The sequence below is a fragment of the Nilaparvata lugens genome, chromosome 2 (genome assembly GCF_014356525.2).
Source record: "Nilaparvata lugens isolate BPH chromosome 2, ASM1435652v1, whole genome shotgun sequence".
Classification (NCBI taxonomy): Eukaryota; Metazoa; Arthropoda; class Insecta; order Hemiptera; family Delphacidae; genus Nilaparvata; species Nilaparvata lugens.
In genome coordinates this window covers 34,131,203-34,153,610 of record NC_052505.1, presented here as the reverse complement: position 1 = coordinate 34,153,610, position 22,408 = coordinate 34,131,203, and the positions used below count along the sequence as shown (strand labels likewise).

The 22,408-nt window shown below is 33.5% G+C and overlaps 2 protein-coding genes across 2 annotated transcripts; both read right to left on the bottom strand.

The window, feature by feature from the left end:
* Window positions 1-1,457: 1,457 nt before the first annotated feature.
* On the bottom strand, window positions 1,458-15,036 carry LOC111059480 (NADH-quinone oxidoreductase subunit B 2). Its single transcript, XM_022347144.2, has 6 exons — window positions 14,800-15,036; window positions 13,385-13,504; window positions 12,928-13,037; window positions 7,922-8,113; window positions 2,466-2,589; window positions 1,458-1,730 (listed from the first exon to the last, which is right to left on the bottom strand). Exons 1-6 carry the CDS (start codon window positions 14,819-14,821, stop codon window positions 1,633-1,635), a joined length of 666 nt encoding a protein of 221 aa, XP_022202836.2. The 5' UTR covers window positions 14,822-15,036; the 3' UTR covers window positions 1,458-1,632.
* Window positions 15,037-15,491: 455 nt separating this feature from the next.
* On the bottom strand, window positions 15,492-19,033 carry LOC120349857 (zinc finger MYM-type protein 1-like). Its single transcript, XM_039421070.1, has 2 exons — window positions 18,810-19,033; window positions 15,492-17,467 (listed from the first exon to the last, which is right to left on the bottom strand). Exon 2 carries the CDS (start codon window positions 17,406-17,408, stop codon window positions 16,275-16,277), a length of 1,134 nt encoding a protein of 377 aa, XP_039277004.1. The 5' UTR covers window positions 17,409-17,467; window positions 18,810-19,033; the 3' UTR covers window positions 15,492-16,274.
* Window positions 19,034-22,408: the final 3,375 nt, after the last annotated feature.

Here is a 22,408-nt window from a genome sequence, read left to right as displayed (position 1 = left end):
CAAAACATCGACATCTCAATCCGTTCCAAAGATATTCACATTTAAATATAGCCTACTAATAAATCATATCCACATGAAATAAATAAGTACCCTACATTAAAAATCTAAAAATAATCCAAACTATTAAATTTTATTTTTTTATTGTAAATAAACACTTTCAGTAGAATCTATTTACACCTTTATCTCTTAACAGTAAAGTTTAGACTGTCAGATTTCTAATGTAGGCCTTACTCTTAAGCTGCGTTTACACCAAAGCTATTAGCAAAATGTAAATAACTTAATCCTTATAGATTCTATTAGATTGAACATAACTTATCATACACATGATGAACATATGTGTTTGTCAAGTTCCGTTCAATCTAATAAAATCTAATAGGATTAAGTTATTAACATTTTGTTAATAACTTTGGTGTAAACCCTGCTATATCCTTTCATGATTTATTAATATTTTTTAGATGTGAATATATTCAAAACAGTTTGAGATATCGATGTGCAGTTTTAGCTATTCATTTTCTCTTGAAATCCTGTTTTGAAATGATGTACCACATGACCACTTTCCCATTTGAAATGGAGTTGAATTCAAAATGGTGGGTCAGAATTTTGGAGTCACAAAAAAGTACTTGGTTTTTCAATTCAAATAGGATCTCCAATGAAACCTATTGTCAAACTATCCTTGTAACAGAAATATCAAGCTGTCTCCATACACATGCCTCACTCTGTATAATGAACTCAAGACTTATTACAGTCTTAATTTAAATCTTAACTATTTATTTGAGATTTGAAATACATAATATTCTCACACACAACATCACTAAGGACATAATTAATAGAAGTATGTGACATAAAAAGAAACTTGTATGTTTGAGAAGAAAAGAATGTTTTTAGGTACTTTTACAATCATCAGTATAGCCCAACTTTGTGGCAATAATTTCCCCCTTGGTATGTTTAGGCTGACTGAGCTAACAGTAAAATCGTTATTGAGAATTGTTCTACTGATGGCTATGGAAAAGGAACATATTATTATGGAGAGATAGTGGTTGGTTAGTTTGTTGATATCATTTAATTGAGCGAGTTATTTGTGGATAATAAGGTGAGAGACGAAAATGTTACAGTCCATTTAAAATAAGTTGACATCTTCCGGTTTGACTGCTCCCGGAATTTTGTTGTTTTGGAAATTTGTAATTGAAAGAGAATAAAGGATTTAGTATGAATGATATTTTGTGTATATCATACACACTGATATGTTCAACAAATATCTTTGATAAGTTTGAAAGTCCTAATGGTGAATTTCACATGTGAAATTGTGAACTGTACCACACGAGAACCTACGTATTCCACCTCTTATATTGGAAAACCAACGGGGTTTTTCAAGATAATGCTCATGTCTTGTGCGTTGATATGAGAGGGATGATGGGAGAGAAAACGTTCACGGGTTACAGGTGAGGAACAAAAAAAAAATATATATAGGCTATATATTTGTGGTATCTAATTTGGTTTAATACAATAATTAACACATTTATATTTGATTACAAAATTTTCTTGCATGGTTTAATTTAGTAAGACTTTGTTGTATTAGAACCTCACGATCATTATCGGATTCTATAATGTATAATGTGTTGATACTAGTTGCATTTACTTTCTATACCACATTTGGGCTACATTCATTCGTTTGACTTTCTTTTGAAGTTGCAAAATTCCATACATCAAGGCTTCCGCAGTCGGAGGACAACCTGGATAATGAAAAAATACAGAAATTACTCTCTTTACAAAATTATGCACATTTATAATGTGAAGATCAAAATAGAATATTTAATAAAATTATCATTTACTGATTTGATTCATCACTTTTGTTCATCATGTATTATTGAATATCATATTCAGTTTTCAGCTACTTGTTAATTTTAGGCTTAGACCTATTTATCTTGATTGTGTGATAATTTGAAAACACTCATCATTCTGTAATTTACAGTATTTGTTGTTTTTCGCAGATTGTTGCTGTACATACTAGCATTGTATGCTAATATTAGCAGATACTAGCATAAAATAGCAACGAAAGAGAAAAGAAAGCATAAGTGTGTCTTATGACATCTTTTATCTATGATGAACTACTTGAAATAGTCACAACCACTTTAAGCCACTTAGGACGTGAGATTAAGTAACTTCAATCAGCTGATTAATACTTTCCGGTGGTTCGGAGTCCACCTAAAGCAGTAGGTCGCTCATCTCTCATTATCATATCAGTCTCATTACCCACACACAAGCCTAGAGCTCATATTGGCAGCAGAAAAAATACTTAGCATGAGTAGTCTACCTCACCACTAGACTAATAATTAGCATTGTGATTCCGATCTTGTAGATAAAAATCACAAAAATTTATAAATTTTGCTGTTAGCTATGAAAGTGATGATTGTAATACTCATTCCTATTTCTAATAGAAATTGTAAGTTTGAATTGGATGACTGTACCTGGAACATATATGTCAACGGGTATAATTCTATCGCATCCTCTAACCACTGAGTAGGAATAGTGGTAGTAGCCGCCGCCATTTGCACAACTGCCCATTGAAATAACCCAGCGAGGATCAGGCATCTGAATATCAAAAACACATTTCTTGTTAAAATCAGAGACCATAATCATTCAAATACAATACAGGTTTCACATCAAGAGAATATTTCAGCACGATTCAATAACATTCTGAATACTAAACAAATGGATTCGATAAGTTTATAATTTACCTTATCATTTTGATAAGGGAGGAAATCTGATTCGATTTAGTGTTTCCGTAACCAAAATTCATGCTTGTGTATTGATAAGAATAGAACAGGCCAAATTGATTTTTCATGGAAAGAATTATTGATAATTTGATTCATTTTTCAGGAAGAAAATTACTTATCCTATACTATTAAAGGAGCAATCTATGTTTATATGTTTAGATGTTTATATGTTTATATATTTGTATGTGACCGGATCTTGAAAACGGCTCTAACGATTCTCACGAAATTCAGAACATATTAGGTTTATAATATAAAAATTCGATTGCACTAGGTCTCATCCCTGGGGAAACTTGCTGAAGGACATTAAAAGGATTTATTCATCCTTGGAAAAACAGCTGACAATTTCGTCGTCTTATGATGGAAGTGAGTGAGCGAGTGCATGTGTGTGGGACTGAGACAAAATTATGACTCAGTTGTTAAACTTTTGTAATCATTCAATCAGGTGCTTAGTGCCGGTTGTACAAAAGCCGGTCGAATTTCAATCCTGCTTAATTCCATTAGAACCAATCAGATAAGCTATTTTTTTGAAATGGTCTCCTCTGATTTGGTTCACGTGAAATTAATCAGGGTTGAAATTTGACCTGCTTTTGTGAGAGGAATTTTTTGCATTCCTCTGGGAATTAATCTCAATCCACTGTGATTAGATAGAACCTTTCTGTATGAAAGGTAAAGGTATATAAATATATTATAGTTTCTTCTTTCGTAATAAATTTCATATTCTTTTGTACTCCAGAGCGGAGCTCGGTGCCCCGATATTAGATGCTTATCAACAAAATGATATGATCAAAAAACAAAGCGCTAGGTGAGACTGAAATAGTATATTTCGCACCTAGGGCCGAAAATGAGACTTTTCTGGCTCGAAATCGGTTTTCAAGTCCGAGGCCGTAGGCCGAGGACTAGAAAAGATTGAGAGCCGGAAAAACATTTTTGCCCATGGTGAGAACGTTATTTTTCGCCACACAGAAAAATAAACAATATAATATATATGAGAATAATTGTCTATTATAAGCACTTCCGAAAGCAAAAGTGGAAGGTCATAGCTCTAGCAAATCTGAGGTAATCTGAATATCAAGAAATTGTCTAGGTATTTTTATTTTTTATTCTGATTTGTCTAAATAACCTAAAAGATTATGTTGAATTATGTAAGAGGTTGAGTTTATACTTTTTGTTCTTCCAAATGACAATAAGATGATATTATTATAATTTTTTTAATTATTGAATGATAAACACAAATAATTAAAAGTTTTTGATCAGCTGTTCTAGCACACTTGAAATTTGGCAAATCTGAATGTCAACGGAAGTTTAGGTTAGAAGTTCTATCCTACTCTGAAAATCGAATTATTTGAATAGTTTATTTATATCTTATCTGTATTTTATTCATCCAAATAAAATGATAGTATATTATTACAGAATACTTTATTGAATTCTAGAAGCATAAAATGATTCAGTTTATCCGCCATGTTCCGTCATAAACTCTTTACTAGGAGGTTTGAGGTTAGATTCTATTATACTCTGAAAATTGAATTTGAATAGTTTATAATATCTCATTTGTATTTCATTCATCCAAATAAAATGATAGTATCTTATTGCAAAAACTTTATTCAATTCTAGAAGCATAAACTGATTCCGTTTCATAAACTATTTTGTAAACACGTTCACATCAAATCAGAATCAGCTGACTTCAAGGTTATTTTACAGCCCTAGGGCCGTAAAAATTTTACCGGCCTGGTCAGAAAACAATCACTTTCGGCCTCCATATGACGCACGAAAAACCAGCTCATTACATCCAAGTGGGGCGAAAACATAATTACTCAATTATTTCTATTAACAGAGATCATAAATTGGAGCAACTTTTTCAATTCATGAAATTTTGTTTTTTCTAGATAGAAGTCAGGAAAAATTCAAATCGATGCTTGATGAAAATAGTATATTTCGCACCTAGGGCCGAAAATGAGATATTTCCGGCTCGAAATCGGTTTTTAAGTCCGAGGCCGTAGGCCGAGGACTAGAAAAGATTGAGAGCCGGAAATACATTTTTGCCCATGGTGCGAACGCTATTTTTCGCCACACCAAAAAAAAACTTCCCAATATATAAGAAATTAAAAAATAAATAAAATTCAAACAGCCTATTTTGATAGTTTGAATCTTGGTTATGACAACTTTCACTGTCAATTAATTTCAATATTACTAATTAATGATTTACAATAGTGACAATATTTTTATACTATTAATATTTCGAATAATTGTTTGAATTTTTATAGCTCGCGCTTTGCGCCTGGTGCAATATCTCATGGATAGATGGATGAATAGAATTTTCATTACTATTGTGAAATAATGGGATTAAAAAATTAATATAATTGCATATTTCACAGTTTTGTCTCAAAATATATCTAAAAAATTGATTGAAATTTAAATTACGGTAACTAATATAAAAAATAGCTAATAAAAGTCGAAATTCATCGACAAAAAAAAATGTCACTGACCGAGGTTCGAACCTAGATCATGTTTTCACTGAGCTTAGAGCTTTTGAGTACACGCCTTTACACTCTCGGCCATTGCTCCTTTTGATCGAACTGGCCTGTAAGTCAGGTAACGTATGTAGGCTACTATAATATAGTGTAGCCTATAGCGGCAAACTTTAAGCCGGTTTGCCGGCATTTTCACAACAAAATATTGCTCTGAAAATAGTTAAATCATAGAGAAAACATTCGAAGATTCAATCTTGAGTGGGCCTAATGTTTTCTCTATATGGTTTGATATTGAAGAAAAATTATCTAAAAGTTTTAATAATGAATTACGGAAAAATTACTAGGAATTTTTTAGTCAAGGCTGAGTTTCACCAGTAGGCTTACCTTAAACTTTAGATCTCTGCTGTATTTTCCTATTATTATTGTTGATTGTATTGCATTAAGAAGTGGAATTCGATAATAAAAAAGAAACAATTATTACTCTACCTCACTTTTAAATATCGATACAATTATTGTACTTTGATTTCAAATTCGATTCTTCACTTTTAAAGACTTGCGATACGTACCTTTCTGACAATGGACAATGTAGCCAACATTATATTGTTGAGGCTATGGATATATCATCGTATTCTATTGTTTGATATCAAAAACACAATAATAAATATTAAATTATGAAACAGTAATTTATAAAATATATTATTATAGACATAATACCGCGATTCACGATACATAATTATATAGATTATTACAGTCATTATGAGATTATCTCTCCATGATTTTTGTGAGATCGGACACGATCAGCTGTTATTCAAGGTCATTTTACAGCCCTAGGGCTGTAAAGTTTTACCGGCCTGGTCGGAAAACAATCACTTTCGGCCTCCATATGACGCACGTAAACCAGCTCATTACATCCAAGTGTGGCGAAAACAATTTTTTGAAATTTTTCAATAATTTTATTCGAATTGTATTTTTTCAAACGATTAATATTCTATAATAATACTAATATTTGGATTCGATTAAAATAACAAAAACAGAATGGCATCTATTTTATATTATATTAGCCGGTAACCCGTGCTTCGCAAGGGTCTAGTTAAAAACTTGACATAGTTTGTCCAGGGATAAACTGAAAACTTGACCTACTGAAATCTTGAAGAGTTTAAAATAGGCTTATAACCATCCTCAGTGAATCAAGAATTTATATGGAAAATTTCAAGTTAATAATCAGCCCTGTAGTTCAGACGTGATCATGAGTCATTTGTGAATTTCTAATCCCGTACGTGTATAAGCCAATTCATTCCTTTATTATAGATAATACCTATATTATAGATAGACTAGCAGATAGCTCATGCCTTGCACCGGGGAAAATTTTGTGTTGTAAAATGCAACCTCCTCAAGTCCAGGAAACATAAGAGAAAATAATAATTAATTATTTTGTCAAAATTACTTATGTAACTTTGTGAAATTAATCTTCATTGGAGATGAAAATTTTCAGCAAAAAAAGTGAGTGATTGGTCTCGAACTCGCAACCTTTCAATCATGAATGGCGTGTGCCACCAATTCCGCCCCGGAATCACATGGAGAAAACGTCGATACTCTACCTTTTGACGTACAACTGAATTTCAATCCCTCATGAGGGAGTGACTTAGGGGTTGTAACTCGAATATTTTAGATGTAAACACCCATTGTGTGGTACATATTTTAAAGGCCTTTTTGAAACAAGAAAGATGGCATCGACAAAAATGTTCTATGATGATTGTATCCAAAATGGCGGCTGATTAAAGTTTTAGTTTTTAAAGAAATGAGAGGTTGTAACTCAAATATTTTGAACGTATACTTTTATCCAAAATGGCTGCTTATTAAAATTTATCAATTATTTATTTAAAAACTCAAACTTTAATAAGCCGCCATTTCAAATAAATGTATCATAGAAAATCTTTTTCGATGTCATCTTTCTAGTTTTTAGAAGGCCTTTAAAATGGAGTATCACATATGGTTGTTTACGTTCAAAATATTTGAGTTACAACCTCTCATTTCTTTAAAAATTAAAACTCCAATCAGCCGCCATTTTGGATACAAGCATCATAGAACATTTTTGTCGATGCCATCTTTCTTGTTTCAAAAAGGCCTTTAAAATATGTACCACACAATGGGTGTTTACATCTAAAATATTCGAGTTACAACCCCTAAGTCACTCCCTCATGAGGGATTGAAATTCAGTTGTACGTCAAAAGGTAGAGTATCGACCAATACCTGAAAGTTACAGTATTATACCTACAACAGTCTCCAATATTTATTGAAGGGTTCCCATACATTTCACTCACTCTGTATGATAGATTATAGATAATATATGAGGCCTAGGCCTATTATTGTATTCTATTATATTTTAAAGATACTTTCATTCTTGTAAAATATATCCTGATGAATCTATGGATGCTATTCATAAGAAGGGAGTTCAAAAACAACAGTGGGATTCACATGTACTCTGTATCGTTTGAATAGGAAACATTGATGTTATAAAGAATACCAAAAGTTCCAAGAAAATCTAACTATACGTTCTCTTTGGGCATCTGCGTAAATGTACCGAGTTATACTCAGAATAGATTCAATTTGATTGTGCATTTAACAAAGCAAACATAAAATTAATAAAGAAATACATGATTATAATAGTATTGATTTTACCTGATCATAGACTAGACGAAGAGCAGGCGCCATTTTATTGGTTAGAGTGCCGGCTACAATGATGACGTCAGCCTGTCGGGGAGAGGCGCGAAACACGACTCCGTATCTGTCCATGTCGTAGCGAGGAGCTGCTATGTGCATCATCTCAACCGCACAGCATGCCAAGCCGAAAGTCAGCGGCCACAAAGAGTTCTACCAAACAAAAATAGCATACATCTTCAACAAAATAGATTATGTATCAAGCTATTCGTTTAAAGTGTACCGTACTACACTACATATATGAGCATAATCTCAACAGCACAGCATACAAGATCGACAAAGTAAGTGGCTACACAGAATTTAACGAAAGACAAAAATACAAAATATCTAAAAGAAAACTGGTCATCTATCAAGTACTTTCAAGGGAAGTAGTGAAAAGTAGGTGACTATCTAAAGTATTGTTTCTCTTCATTTTTAGAAAAAGTAAGAGATGCACGATCAATACAGGGCATGAAACACGTGGCCTTTAGAAGATATATCAGGTTGGATAGTTTATTCAAATTCTTTATTAAAAAAAAAAACAATCAAATACATTCCAAAAAGCAAATACAATAATAAATTATTGTTTCCTAATTTCTAATGTGTTCCCTACAGGCTACCCTGTGTGGGGACACTTGAATATAATATATAATAAAATATTAATATACAAATTTAAATATTATAACATGAAGAACACATAATAATTGAATATGATATTATATTGAAATAATCAATATGTCAATTATAATCATTCTCGCAAACATTCACACATACACACACACACACACACACACACACACACACACACACACACACACACACACACGCAACTTAAAATTATGTACGGAGTGGTTGCTGTTTTTTTTCATATTTAGTTCAATTTAATTCATAGTTAACGTTTCGTTTTTTCAAAGCGATGATTTAATTAGACCATAAATGAATACGCGTTTTTGAAGAAAGAGACAGTGATTGAAATTTAATACTGTCTTACTGTTTACGCATACCGGACAGGATTTGTGAGTTCAATGATCTTTAATTGTTGCAATGCTCATTCCGTGTAATGTGTAAATTATACTCAATTTATACCTATATTAATTTAGTGGAAAAATCATTCGCGTTGTCTACTTGTAATATGAATTTCTTGATTTCTTTTCTAAATAACTGACGTGACGTTATTTTCCTTGTTGTTACTGGAAGTGAATTGAATATTTTTATAGCTATGTATTCGAAGTGTCGTCTGGAATGTTCTAATCTTGGTTTTGGGAGGTTAATGTCCTGTGAATTCCTGAGGTTTATTCTTTCTTTCATCTGTTGGATATCGAAATTATTTTCAGCTAAATCCAGCATTGCTTTGAATAGGAAAGAATGTCTCACTGGTAATATTGATAGTTCTCTGAAGAGCATCATTACTATATTGTTTAGGTTACAAGTTATTTTTATTATATGTTTCTGACCAGTAATCACAGGTTTAATATGAACATTGTATGCACTCCTATAGCATATTAATCCATAATTTATTCTAGCACCAATAATTGCATGGTATAATATTGTAACTATACTTCTTTTGGACATAACTGTCTGAGGTAATAGAACTTCCTTATGTATACAAATAACTCATTTTTTATCTTCTGTACATGATCTGACCAAGTGAGCCTACTGTCCAATATGAGGCCCAGATACTTGACTGTACGTGCTTGTTTTATTGTTTCACAGTGTTACACAATGTATTATTCACCTGTTGCGCACAATCTAATTTATGGAAGTAAATACTAGCCAACTCCAGATCCGTGTTTTGAAGATTAAATTGTATTATATTAGATTTGTCTGTGTTGATAGTTAACTAAGGTGCTTAAGACCCATTTCTAATTTATTTTTAAGTTCTTGATTTGTTTTCCGAATAAAATATAACTGTATCGTCTGCAAATTATATAATCTTTCCCAGTAAGTCACATCCGTCAAATCGTTAATAAAGACCAGGAATAAAGTACTTGATAACACTGATCCTTGAGGAACACCTATGGTAATGTCCCCGGGTTCACTCAACGTATCATTAATTCTGACCCTTTGACTCCTATTAGATAGGTAGCATCTTAACCAATCATTAGCAATTCCTCTTACTCCTGATAAATCAAGTTTTTTTAGAAGCATGTTTTTATCAATAGCGTCATATGCTTTAGAGATATCAAGAAACAGAGCTACACTTTTATTATTAACACTAAAACTGACATTTATTTTCGAAATGAGATTTTTAATTGCCACTTCTGTACTTCTTCCTTCACGGAAACCATATTGATTATCACTAAAAAAGTTATTATTTTTATAAAAGTTTTCATGTCTAAACTTGAATATTTTTTCTAAAATCTTGGAAAAGACCGGTAAAAGTGAAATTGGGCGGAATTGGTCTATGTTTTTACAATTTGGCTTTTTAGAATAAGTATAACTACGCTGTGTTTGAACATGCTTGGGAATTTTCCTTTCACAAAACTCAGGTTAATTAGATCGGTTAATTTGTTCAAATAATTCATGTAAGTTTTTTTAATCATGCTTGTGCCTATTCCATCAACACCTGGCGAAGATTTGTTTTTCAATTTTCTTATTATACTTGCTACTTCCTCGGGATTTGTAGGGTGAAGAAAAATTGATTTAGTTGGAGATTTGAATGGAAACCTTATTTTTGATATTCTAGCAGTCTCTTCCCTGGTTTGCAATGTGCTTTGTTCTAATTTATCATTCATTTTATTCACAACATTTAGAAAATAGGAATTAAAAAAAATTAGAAATTTTATTACTATCATGTATGCTATTTCCCTGTTCATCAACAATTAGTTTTAGTGGTTCCATATTTCTGTCAAGACTATTATTAGCGGGTTGTTTTCTAATTTCCTCATTTTCACTAAGAATAAATCGAAATTACTTCGCAGACTGCGTATATTTTGATGAATAATTAGTGTTTCTCTGTTACTTATCTCTGATGACATTTTTATTTACTGGCACTGTTATTTACTGGGTTACCTGGCTGCTCTGATGCACTTCTCACGCTCTACTTTCTCACTTGTTCACTGTTCTTGAGTTCAATAACAGGTGTTCCGTCTTCTTTCCTTGCTAGAATCTTCCCTTCCTTGATCCATAGGTCGCCTCTTTTGAAGATTTCTCTCGCCATGGTGAAAATCCTTCTTCGCGTAGGTGCTAGACTTTCATTCACATAGACTGGATGGTCCGTTGTTCCTCCCATCTGCTTTGTAGAAAACTGCCTCGTAACTTTCCTTCATTACTTGTAACTTTATTCAATATTACTTTCCTTTATTACTTAAAACTTTATTCAATATTACTTGTTTGTCTGTTCTACGAACGAACTTAACAACGATTGGTGGAGGTATTACTTTCCTTTATTACTTATAACTTTATTCAATATTACTTGTTTGTCTGTTCTACGAACGAACTTAACGACGATTGGTGGAGGTAGGTTTTCATTTCGTTGTTTTAGTCTGTGACAAATTTCGATTGCATCTGCTTCTATTTTGTGTCCCAATGCTTCGCTCATTCTACAAATGTTTTCTGTTACATCTTCATCCTGTTTTTTGGGTATACCATTTATTTCCAGCATGTTCGATCTTGAGTATTGCTCCATATCCTCGACGCGCTCCCTCAGTTCTGCATTTTCTTTCCTGAGGCTAGCTACTTCTGTTGAAAGCTTATCGATGTTGATGAGGCATGTGCTAATTTGCTTGTTTTGCTCATCAAACGTCTTATTTATGTCGTCAATCGCCTGATGACATGATTCATTTGATTTTCCAAGCTCCAACTCCATTTTCTTAATATTCTCCTTCATCAACGTCTGATTTCCTGCGATTACCTCAAGAACTCCTGCGAATTCTTGGAGAGTCACTTCCTTGTTTCCTGTTGTCGATTCACTCACCATACTTTTGCGACGTGTAGAGGAACAGCTGCTACATCTCCAAGTTTGTTTGTTTTTCTTTATGTAGTCCGCATCGTCCCTGGTCATTTTCACACATCCTATATGGAAATTCGCTTCACAGTTGACACAAGAAATCAGCTCGTGCCATCGACACAGATAGTGCAATCGACACAGATAGTGCCATCGACACAGATAGTGCCATCGACACAGATAGTGCCATCGACACAGATAGTGCCATCGACACAGATAGTGCCATCGACACAGATAGTGCCATCGACACAGATAGTGCCATCGACACAGATAGTGCCATCGACACAGATAGTGCCATCGACACAGATAGTGCCATCGACACAGATAGTGCCATCGACACAGATAGTGCCATCGTAAGTTTCAATTGAGTGTGAGCTATATTGAGATTCACATGAAACTGTAAGCATCCTTACGAATAACACCAATGCTTCTCACTCAAACATTGCTGACAGATGGAAATAAATTAGAAATTGCATTTGTTCAAATGCGTAAATTGACACAAAACTATTTAGATGGCAGCGAACCAGTGACCACTTTTAGAAAAAAAGTCAAACATAAATTAATTTACAATGTAATTTGCCCTGTCATACAGCAGCTTCCTGACGATTCTATTGAAGGTGGCCCCATCCAACTGCTTCATTTCAGATGCTGCATGGGCGTGAATATTGACAAAAGTTTATGGTGCGATGTATCATACCAGTCAATTTTAAAAAATATACTTGTACGCTGTACTAGTTATAACTTGACTTTACCATGCAAGGTGCATGTTACCTCAATTACCCAATTTATTGTACGAAAACTTTTATTGTTGTCAATTCATTGTACAAAAACTTTTCTTGTTGAAAAATGAACTGTTAGATAATATGTGATCTTGTGACTGTTTTATATGTTTTTATTATGTTTTGACTTTGTTATGCATTTTTAAAAAATGTTACAGCATTAAAAGAATTTGATTCGATTTCTTGTATAATTTTCTTTCATCAATTTTGACTTTATTTCCTTGCATTAATTTTCCTGTACACAAATAATTTATTATGCTCACCTTTCTACCCCAATTGAGAAGATCATCGACCCTGGCCAGAGTATAATCTACTTTATTGATTGGATTTTGAAATGGCGAGTAAGGTCGCTTCTCCCTCTTGTCTGGCAAGTCTGAAACAAATCAAGTTAACAAGTCTTTTATAGCTCTAAAATGAATTGGAAAAATATCTAGAGACATCAATAGTACTGTAAGTTGTATAGATTCATTATCATTTTCATCCACTTCACAATTTACATAACTGTACACAGTCATTACATGTCTCAGATATAACTTATAAAAATATATGAATAGACACTTGAAGCGTTGGAAAACATCCAGATTGACACCTATTATTTATATCAAAAGAGGAAAGGCCGATAACAAAAGTATATTGTCATTGCTAAGAAGTTGCTAAATCAATAATTTTCTACTGTATTATAACATGAATGAAAAACCTGAAATCATCTGTTTTACTTACCGCTTTGAGTAGGCTGGATGGCTTCTGATTGAGTAGCATAGAGCTTTTTTTCTTGGATGCCAGCTTCAACTGTTGAAAGTCGCAGCAAGCAGTTTACGTTCTGCTGCAGAGCAGAAGTACCTGAAAATGCAGATGTTTAGCAGTTGTTCATTGATAAGATTTTACCGTTCAAATCAGGTAAACTAGTGCTTTATTGTACCACTTTTTAGAGATACAGAATGTATTAGTGAAATGTTTATTTAGTATAGTTCAATACGGTAGGCCTATTCAATAGCTTATTTTAATTTAGAATGCAAGTCCTTTATTTAAAATGTAATTGTTATGAATAAGGACTATTGTCAGGGCAACAAGAATTATCACGCAGCCTATATAAAATATGTAAATATTCTTGGATGATTAATATTATTAGCGTATGGCTTCAATGGTGGGGAGACCCAAGGGTAGTTCCACCTTGCCGTATATAGTCCAAAGTTCCCGAATGGGAAACTGGACACTAAGATTACAGAGAGCACAATAATTTAAATTTAGACTTTTCATTTCGAAATAAAGTTCTTAATGATGTTAAAAAGTAAAAACAAATACAAGAACGAAACAAATAATAAGGTGTAAGTGCACGTCCAGTGCCAACATACCTGTCAACAAATTTTTGGTTGGGATCGATTTAGTATGTATTTTGAGCAAAAAATAACAAAAATTAAACGGCGGTCACTATTGTTTCTAAAATAAACTAAGTTCAAAGTGGCACAATTTTACATGCATTTAACCTATGAGTAGCAGCCGTTTTGATTATCAAAGCTTTTCCTAACCTAAGCTTTCCTAACCTAAAGCTTTTCCTAACCTTAACTACTTATGGTTACTACTTATAGGTTAAATGCATGTAAAGTTGTGCTACTCTGAACTAAGTTTATTTTAAAAACAATAGTGACCGCCGTTTAATTTTTTTGATTTTGTGTTCAAAATAACATACTAAATCGATCCCAACCAAAAATTTGATGACAGGTATGTTGGCACTGGACGTGCACTTTAGCCAATAATAAAACCAAATTTAGAAAATATTAAATTTATTTCATCTTGGATGATAATTGATAGTATTAAACCTTAATACTTTATAATCAGTCTGTAACTCAGTACAATCATGGTGCTTCTAATTCAGCCAAGTAGGCTAGCATGAAAATGAGAATCATATAACCAGGACCAAAATTTTGCTAAATCATATTGTATTTCCAAAATGCTTAATAAGACAACATATAAGATAAACTGAAAAAAATTATAAATAGAAATAGTATAAATAATTATTATATTTAGAATATGAGTATTCTAAAATTAGAGCATAGAGGTTAGTGGTCTTAATAGAACACTCAATGAAAGATATCAACGAATAATCCTACATAAAAGTAGTATTTTTAAAAATTTACCTTTTAATAAATTTCTAAGCATTTTAACAGTGATATTTGAGCCTTACGGCTCAAATTTAAATAGCTTCAAACTTTTCAAAGGTCACAACGTAACCTCTCAAAATATAGTACGACGATGGAACTGTAAAAATAAGAATCAGCTGTTGTTCTTCTAAGTTAACTGTGCCTTCTATATAGAGAGAACAACAAAGGCTGCGTTGATGGAAAAAGCAGGTGCTGAAGTCACGGCAGTCGTCAGTCGTGGTTGGGCCCTTAGACCAGTTATAGAATAGACACGCCCCATTGTATATTCATACTGAAAGTCAATGAAGCTAACATTCACTGCCATATCGCCCCATCGTGACGTCAGCATCATATGATATTTTAATTATAAGTTCTTAATTATATAATTTTGATTATTTAATCTCATCTGAAATAGACACAATCTGCTCTGGAAAACAATGTAAACAAACTACAGAAAAGTTTTCCATACGATGCTGACGTCACGATGGGGTGATATGGCAGTGGAATTTTGGCTTCATCGACTTTAAGTATGGAACGTGTCTATTCTATAACTGGTCTAAGAGTTGGGCATCTGTACTTATTTTGCAGGAAAGTTCTGAAAAAGGGCACAGTCTGGAAACACGAAAAAGTTGTAAATTGTTCCATAGTGAAGTCCATGTTATATAATGAGCTCGTTCTGAAATTTTAAGGTGCTCAGAAGCATTTTTAGGCTATCTTTTTACTTACACAGTATTAATAAACCAGGGAAAAAAACCTCAAAACACAATACAATTTGTTTGGATGATGAGTAACAATCAAGTTTTGACTAAAATAAAATAAAAAATTGCTTTTTATTGAGCGTATAAAATTTGTTTGAAGTATTTTTTCAACTTTTTAAGTGAAGATTGCTCATTGTTTTTGTTCTTTTATAACAACATTAAAAGTGTAATTAACAGTAAACCAATCAACTTCATGTATAAGTTTTAATAAATAGGTCCATCGCCTGTTATGAAACCTAGGCCTATTGAAAAATTTTGTTCTCAACTTAGCTCTTTAATAGGATAATTTGCTTAGAATTCAAAGTTAGAAAATCAAGTATGGATGAAAAAATAGGTAACAAAACTGACTGTTACTAAGAGGTTCAAAAGCTATTTATTTTAGGTAAAGGTTACATAAGTTCCAATCAAGAATATTCTATTTATTTTAGGTAAAGGTTACATAAGTTTCAATCAAAAATAAAGTTCTTGTATTTTAAATGTATGTGTGTTTTTGTATTTGTGTTTAAAATACAGCCAACCTCTTTAAAAAATAATTTAAGTAGTATTGAATGAAATTATTGTAGCCTAAATAACAGAATTCTGAGATAAAGAATTGCTGAAAACTGTCTTTAAAAAACATGACATGAAAAATTGACATCAGAATGTAAAGTAAACAGAATTTGAGGCTTAACCTGAAACTTTTATCCTTAGAAGAGAAAACAGAACAGTTTGTCCTTAGAAGAGTGCAAAACTGGATCTTCTGACTGGATTCCTTTTAATGAACTCGTTGATGACTTGACAAATGTCTATTTCTTCCAAAATATCTTGATGAGCATGAGTTATCGCTAAGTTGTTGAGTCTTTTCTGTCCCATTGTAGCTCTAAGGTAGGTTTTGAGGCGGCGCAGGGCACTAAATGAACGTTCGTTAGTTGCTGACGTCACCGGCACAACTTGAAGCAGTTTCAAGCCTTTCACAAGTTCTGGTAACATTTCCTTCACACTGGGTTCTAGTTCAAAGTACTTTTTAACATCATTCAACGTACGAAGTTGCAGCTTCTTTTGTTTGGAAATGTCACTTAACATTGACAAATGTAAGAATAATCTGTCAGTGTCCAGATCATTTTGAAAAAACTCTTTAGAGCGTGTCATATCACTTTTTTGTCCTTCGTTTAAAACAGACAGACACTCCCTTTCCACTGCAATGACCTTTGACAGTCCTGTTGCATCAAATCTGCTGGCAACACAAGACCTCACAGTTTCACAAATTTCAATGTATTTGATTTTAAAAAATTCAGCTGGTGTGTTGAATGTGTGGGGTGCTCCAGCCTCCTTGTCTTCATACCGTTGAGGAATGCGGCGTTTTCTTGCTAGTTCCGGTTCAGCTACTGATGGTGGCTTCACTGATAGGCAAAACTTCCAGAAGTCCTCAAACCCTCCACGCTTTTCTTCCAAAATACAGACTAGGTTAATAAACATATCTTCTAAATCAGTTACGCTCAAATCAGGTGATTGAACTTTGCGATTTACCTCTTCAACTGGGTTCATTACATAGCAATAAACCTGTAAAAGGAAATAAGTCTTGAAAGTCAGCATTGATTCCAAAAAGCCTGCACATTTATAACCTGCTTCGTTCTTATCCGAGGAAGAGATGGTTTCAAACAACTCCAAAATATTTTCATAATTCTTCAAGATTTGTTGCACACTTGATGCTCTCATTGTCCATCGAGTTGGGCAAAGTGGTCGAATTCCTGATGTATCATGTAGAACGGTAGCATTGGCACTGATTACACTTCTGAATAGTTCCATCCTTTTTGGGGATTCTCTAATATTATTAATTAGATCCTTTGCAAGGTTCATAATGTCTCTCATACAAGTCAGGCACCGAAGACTGTCTTCAACTGCTAAATTAAGACTGTGTGCAGTACAGTGGACGAAAATGGCCTGATGTTGCAAGTTTAAAATTAACTTTTGCAGTCCATTAAACTTTCCGCTCATATTAGAAGCACCATCGTAGCACTGTCCTCTCAATTTTTCAATGGGCAAATCCAAACGTAACAGAATGTCATTGACAATAGTAAACAAAGTTTTAGAATCAGTGTTTGGCGTTTCATATAATCCAATAAAATCTTCATTGGTGGTCAAATCATCATTTACTGTCCTAATACAAAATGATACTTGTTCGTGGATCGAAACATCACTTGTTTCATCCACCATGATGGAAAAGTGTTCACATTTTTTAATGTTAGATAAGACCGACCGCAGAACAGACTGACCTAGCAAATCGATTATTTCATTTTGAATATCATGGGATGTCCATTTAAAACCTGAACGATTTAGCCAGTCTTTTAATTCCGGGACATCTTCTTTCCTGAGTTCCAATAGTTGCAAAAAATTCGAGTTTTTGTCTTCATGGCCTCTAATTGCTAGACCTTGTCTACATAGGAATTTCATAGTTGTGAAAATAGCAGTTAGCGCTAACCGGGCTTTTTTCATGTCATTATCTATTTGCTCATTTAACTGGGCAGCTACACTTGAGTTTGAAACAGTTGACAATTTAAGAATACTCTCCTTGTGAACATTGGTAGTTTCATGAGTACGAAACTTTTCCAAGGCCCTTTTCCAGTTTGAAAAGCCGACAGAAGTAAAAGCATCTTCTCTCTTTAGAGTAAACTTAATAAGGCCTTTCGCTTCTGCATCTTTGCAAACTTTACAAAATGCTTTGTCAGTTTCATTTTCATATTCTAACCAAGAATATTTAGATACCCATGACTTCTGAAAGGATCTTCCCTTACCGATTACCTTTTTATTGCTGTTCAAATCTAAACTGTCACTATTACTGGGACTGGCAGATGTTCCAGGTACCACTACAGATGATTCCAGTGCTGGGAGTGGTTTTGCGATCTCATCAACACGCGCTTTTTTAAATACAAACTTGTCCATATTGTATCACTTACAATAATTCACTTGACACTCGATACTCCATCAATATTCACTGCTAATACTCAATCTCAATCACTCAATCACATCAATATAACGAAACACGATGTAAACTGAACTAATAGGAACTGACTGCAAGTGTTTGTTTACTAGGGACGATGTCCCGTTTGACGCGGTTCCACTAGACAAAGATGGCGGTGCTTCATCCCCTCCCTTGGCCGGCCGGGAGCAGTGACCTTGGCAAAAGTCATAGGCAACCTATTTATAGCTTGCTAACTGGTTGCAACTATAGAGCTACAAGTTGCGGGTTTTTTATTTTATGAAGTCTTTTGTCTTTACTTTCTAAACATTGAAATTGATTAATTTAAATTTTAAGGATGACAAGAATATTTAACAGTTATTAAAACGCTGTTTTCTGTTTTCAATAATTCCGATACTCGGTCAACTGTATACTTTTAACAGATTCTTTAAGTTAGACAATTGAAATTTTGGGGGGGCTCCGCCCCCCAAAATTATTTTTGAGGGGGCTTGAGCCCACCCAGGCCTTATGGAGTCGGCGCCAGTGAGTATAGAGCTATCATCTAGAAAATTTTGTACTCCTGTTTTGGATTTACAACTAACTTTGAGATTAAAATTATCAGCAAAAAGAAATCCTGCTTTATGAGTACCTTCTATGCTACAAATTATGTCATTAAATATAGGCTATTAATGAGTATTGTTCCAAGTATGAATAGTTGAGTGACCCTATACCGATCCTTCCTGCCCTTGGAGAACTGACCATCTCTGTAAACAATCTGGTTGCGGTCTTTTAAATATGACATAACGAGATCGATTCATTCAGAATTGCAGCCATAATAAGAAAGTTTGCTACCAAGTATGTTATGCCAGTACCGTATCGTAAGACATACCAGCATATGACCTAAAGCTAACAGAAAGATCCTTATCCAAATAATCAACAACACTATTTACTAGTCTTGTAAGTTCATTACATGGCCTGAAGCCAAATTGTTTTTCAGTAAACATACCAAAGCTTTCAAAATGACTTGATATCTGGTCTTGCATTATGGCCTTGAATACTTTGGAGGGTAAGTCTAAAACCTTGACCAGCATAAAAAGTGATTGACCGGGTATTTCTAATTGTCCGATTCGTTTCAAATTTGGCATACAGAATGATATACACATGTCAAACATACTGTTGAAGTTTCATCAAAATATAATGATGTTTAGGGGTGGTTAGGGGTAAAAAACCCTATTGACCAGCATAAAAAGTGATTGACCGGGTATTTCTAATTGTCCGATTCGTTTCAAATTTGGCATACAGAATGATATACACATGTCAAACATACTGTTGAAGTTTCATCAAAATATAATGATGTTAAGGGGTGGTTAGGGGTAAAAAACCCTATTGACCAGCATAAAAAGTGATTGACTGGGTATTTCTAATTGTCCGATTCGTTTCAAATTTGTCAAACAGAATGATATACACATGTCAAACATACTGTTGAAGTTTCATCAAAATATAATGATGTTTAGGGGTGGTTCATACTGTTAAAGTTTCATCAAAATATAATGATGTTTAGGGGTGGTTAGGGGTAAAAAACCTATTGACCAGCATAAAAAGTGATTGACCGGGTATTTCTAATTGTCCGATTCGTTTCAAATTTGGCATACAGGATGATATACACATATTAAACATACTGTTGAAGTTTCATCAAAATATAATGATGTTTAGGGGTGTTAGGGGTAAAAAACCCTATTGACCAGCATAAAAAGTGATTGACCAGCATAAAAAGTGATTGACCGGGTATTTCTAATTGTCCGATTCGTTTCAAATTTGGCATACAGGATGATATACACATATCAAACATACTGTTGAAGTTTCATCAAAATATAATGATGTTTAGGGGTGGTAGGGGTAAAAAACCTATTGACCAGCATAAAAAGTGATTGACCGGTATTTCTAATTGTCCGATTCGTTTCAAATTTGGCATACAGGATGATATACACATATTAAACATACTGTTAAAGTTTCATCGAAATATAATGATGTTTAGGGGTGGTAGGGGTAAAAAACCTATTGACCAGCATAAAAAGTGATTGACGGGTATTTCTAATTGTCCATTCGTTTCAAATTTGGCATACAGATGATATACACATATTAAACATACTGTTGAAGTTTCATCAAAATATAATGATGTTTAGGGGTGGTTAGGGGTAAAAAACCCTATTGACCAGCATAAAAAGTGATTGACCAGCATAAAAAGTGATTGACCGGTATTTCTAATTGTCCGATTCGTTTCAAATTTGGCATACAGATGATATACACATATTAAACATACTGTTGAAGTTTCATCAAAATATATGATGTTTAGGGGTGGTAGGGGTAAAAAACCCTATGACCAGCATAAAAAGTGATTGACCGGGTATTCTAATTGTCCGATTCGTTTCAAATTTGGCATACAGGATGATATACACATATTAAACATACTGTTGAAGTTTCATCAAAATATAATGATGTTTAGGGGTGGTAGGGGTAAAAAACCTATTGACCAGCATAAAAAGTGATTGACCAGCGTAAAAAGTGATTGACCGGGTATTTCTAATTGTCCGATTCGTTTCAATTTGGCATACAGGATGATATACACATATTAACATACTGTTAAAGTTTCATCAAAATATAATGATGTTTAGGGGTGGTTAGGGGTAAAAAACCCTATTGACCAGCATAAAAAGTGATGACCGGGTATTTCTAATTGTCGATTCGTTTCAAATTGGCATACAGGATGATATACACATATTAACATACTGTTGAAGTTTCATCAAAATATAATGATGTTTAGGGGTGGTTAGGGGTAAAAAACCCTATTGACCAGCATAAAAAGTGATTGACCGGGTATTCTAATTGTCCGATTCGTTTCAAATTTGGCATACAGGATGATATACACATATTAAACATACTGTTAAAGTTTCATCGAAATATAATGATGTTTAGGGGTGGTAGGGGTAAAAAACCCTATTGACCAGCATAAAAAGTGATTGACCGGGTATTTCTAATTGTCCAATTCGTTTCAAATTTGGCATACAGGATGATATACACATATTAAACATACTGTTGAAGTTTCATCAAAATATAATGATGTTAGGGGTGGTAGGGGTAAAAAACCCTATTGACCAGCATAAAAAGTGATTGACCAGCGTAAAAAGTGATTGACCGGGTATTTCTAATTGTCCGATTTGTTTCAAATTTGGCATACAGAATTATATACACATGTCAAACATACTGTTGAAGTTTCATCAAAATATAATGATGTTTAGGGGTGGTTAGGGGTAAAAAACCCTATTGACCAGCATAAAAAGTGATTGACCAGCATAAAAAGTGATTGACCGGGTATTTCCAATTGTCCGATTCGTTTCAAATTTGGCATACAGGATGATATACACATGTCAAACATACTGTTGAAGTTTCATCAAAATATAATGATGTTTAGGGGTGGTAGGGGTAAAAAACCCTATTGACCAGCATAAAAAGTGATTGACCGGGTATTTTAATTGTCCGATTCGTTTCAAATTTGGCATACAGAATGATATACACATGTCAAACATACTGTGAAGTTTCATCAAAATATAATGATGTTTAGGGGTGGTAGGGGTAAAAAACCCTATTGACCAGCATAAAAAGTGATTGACCGGGTATTTCTAATTGTCCGATTCGTTTCAAATTTGGCATACAGGATGATATACACATGTCAAACATACTGTTGAAGTTTCATCAAAATATAATGATGTTTAGGGGTGGTTAGGGGTAAAAAACCCTATTGACCAGCATAAAAAGTGATTGACCGGGTATTTCTAATTGTCCGATTCGTTTCAAATTTGGCATACAGAATGATATACACATGTCAAACATACTGTTGAAGTTTCATCAAAATATA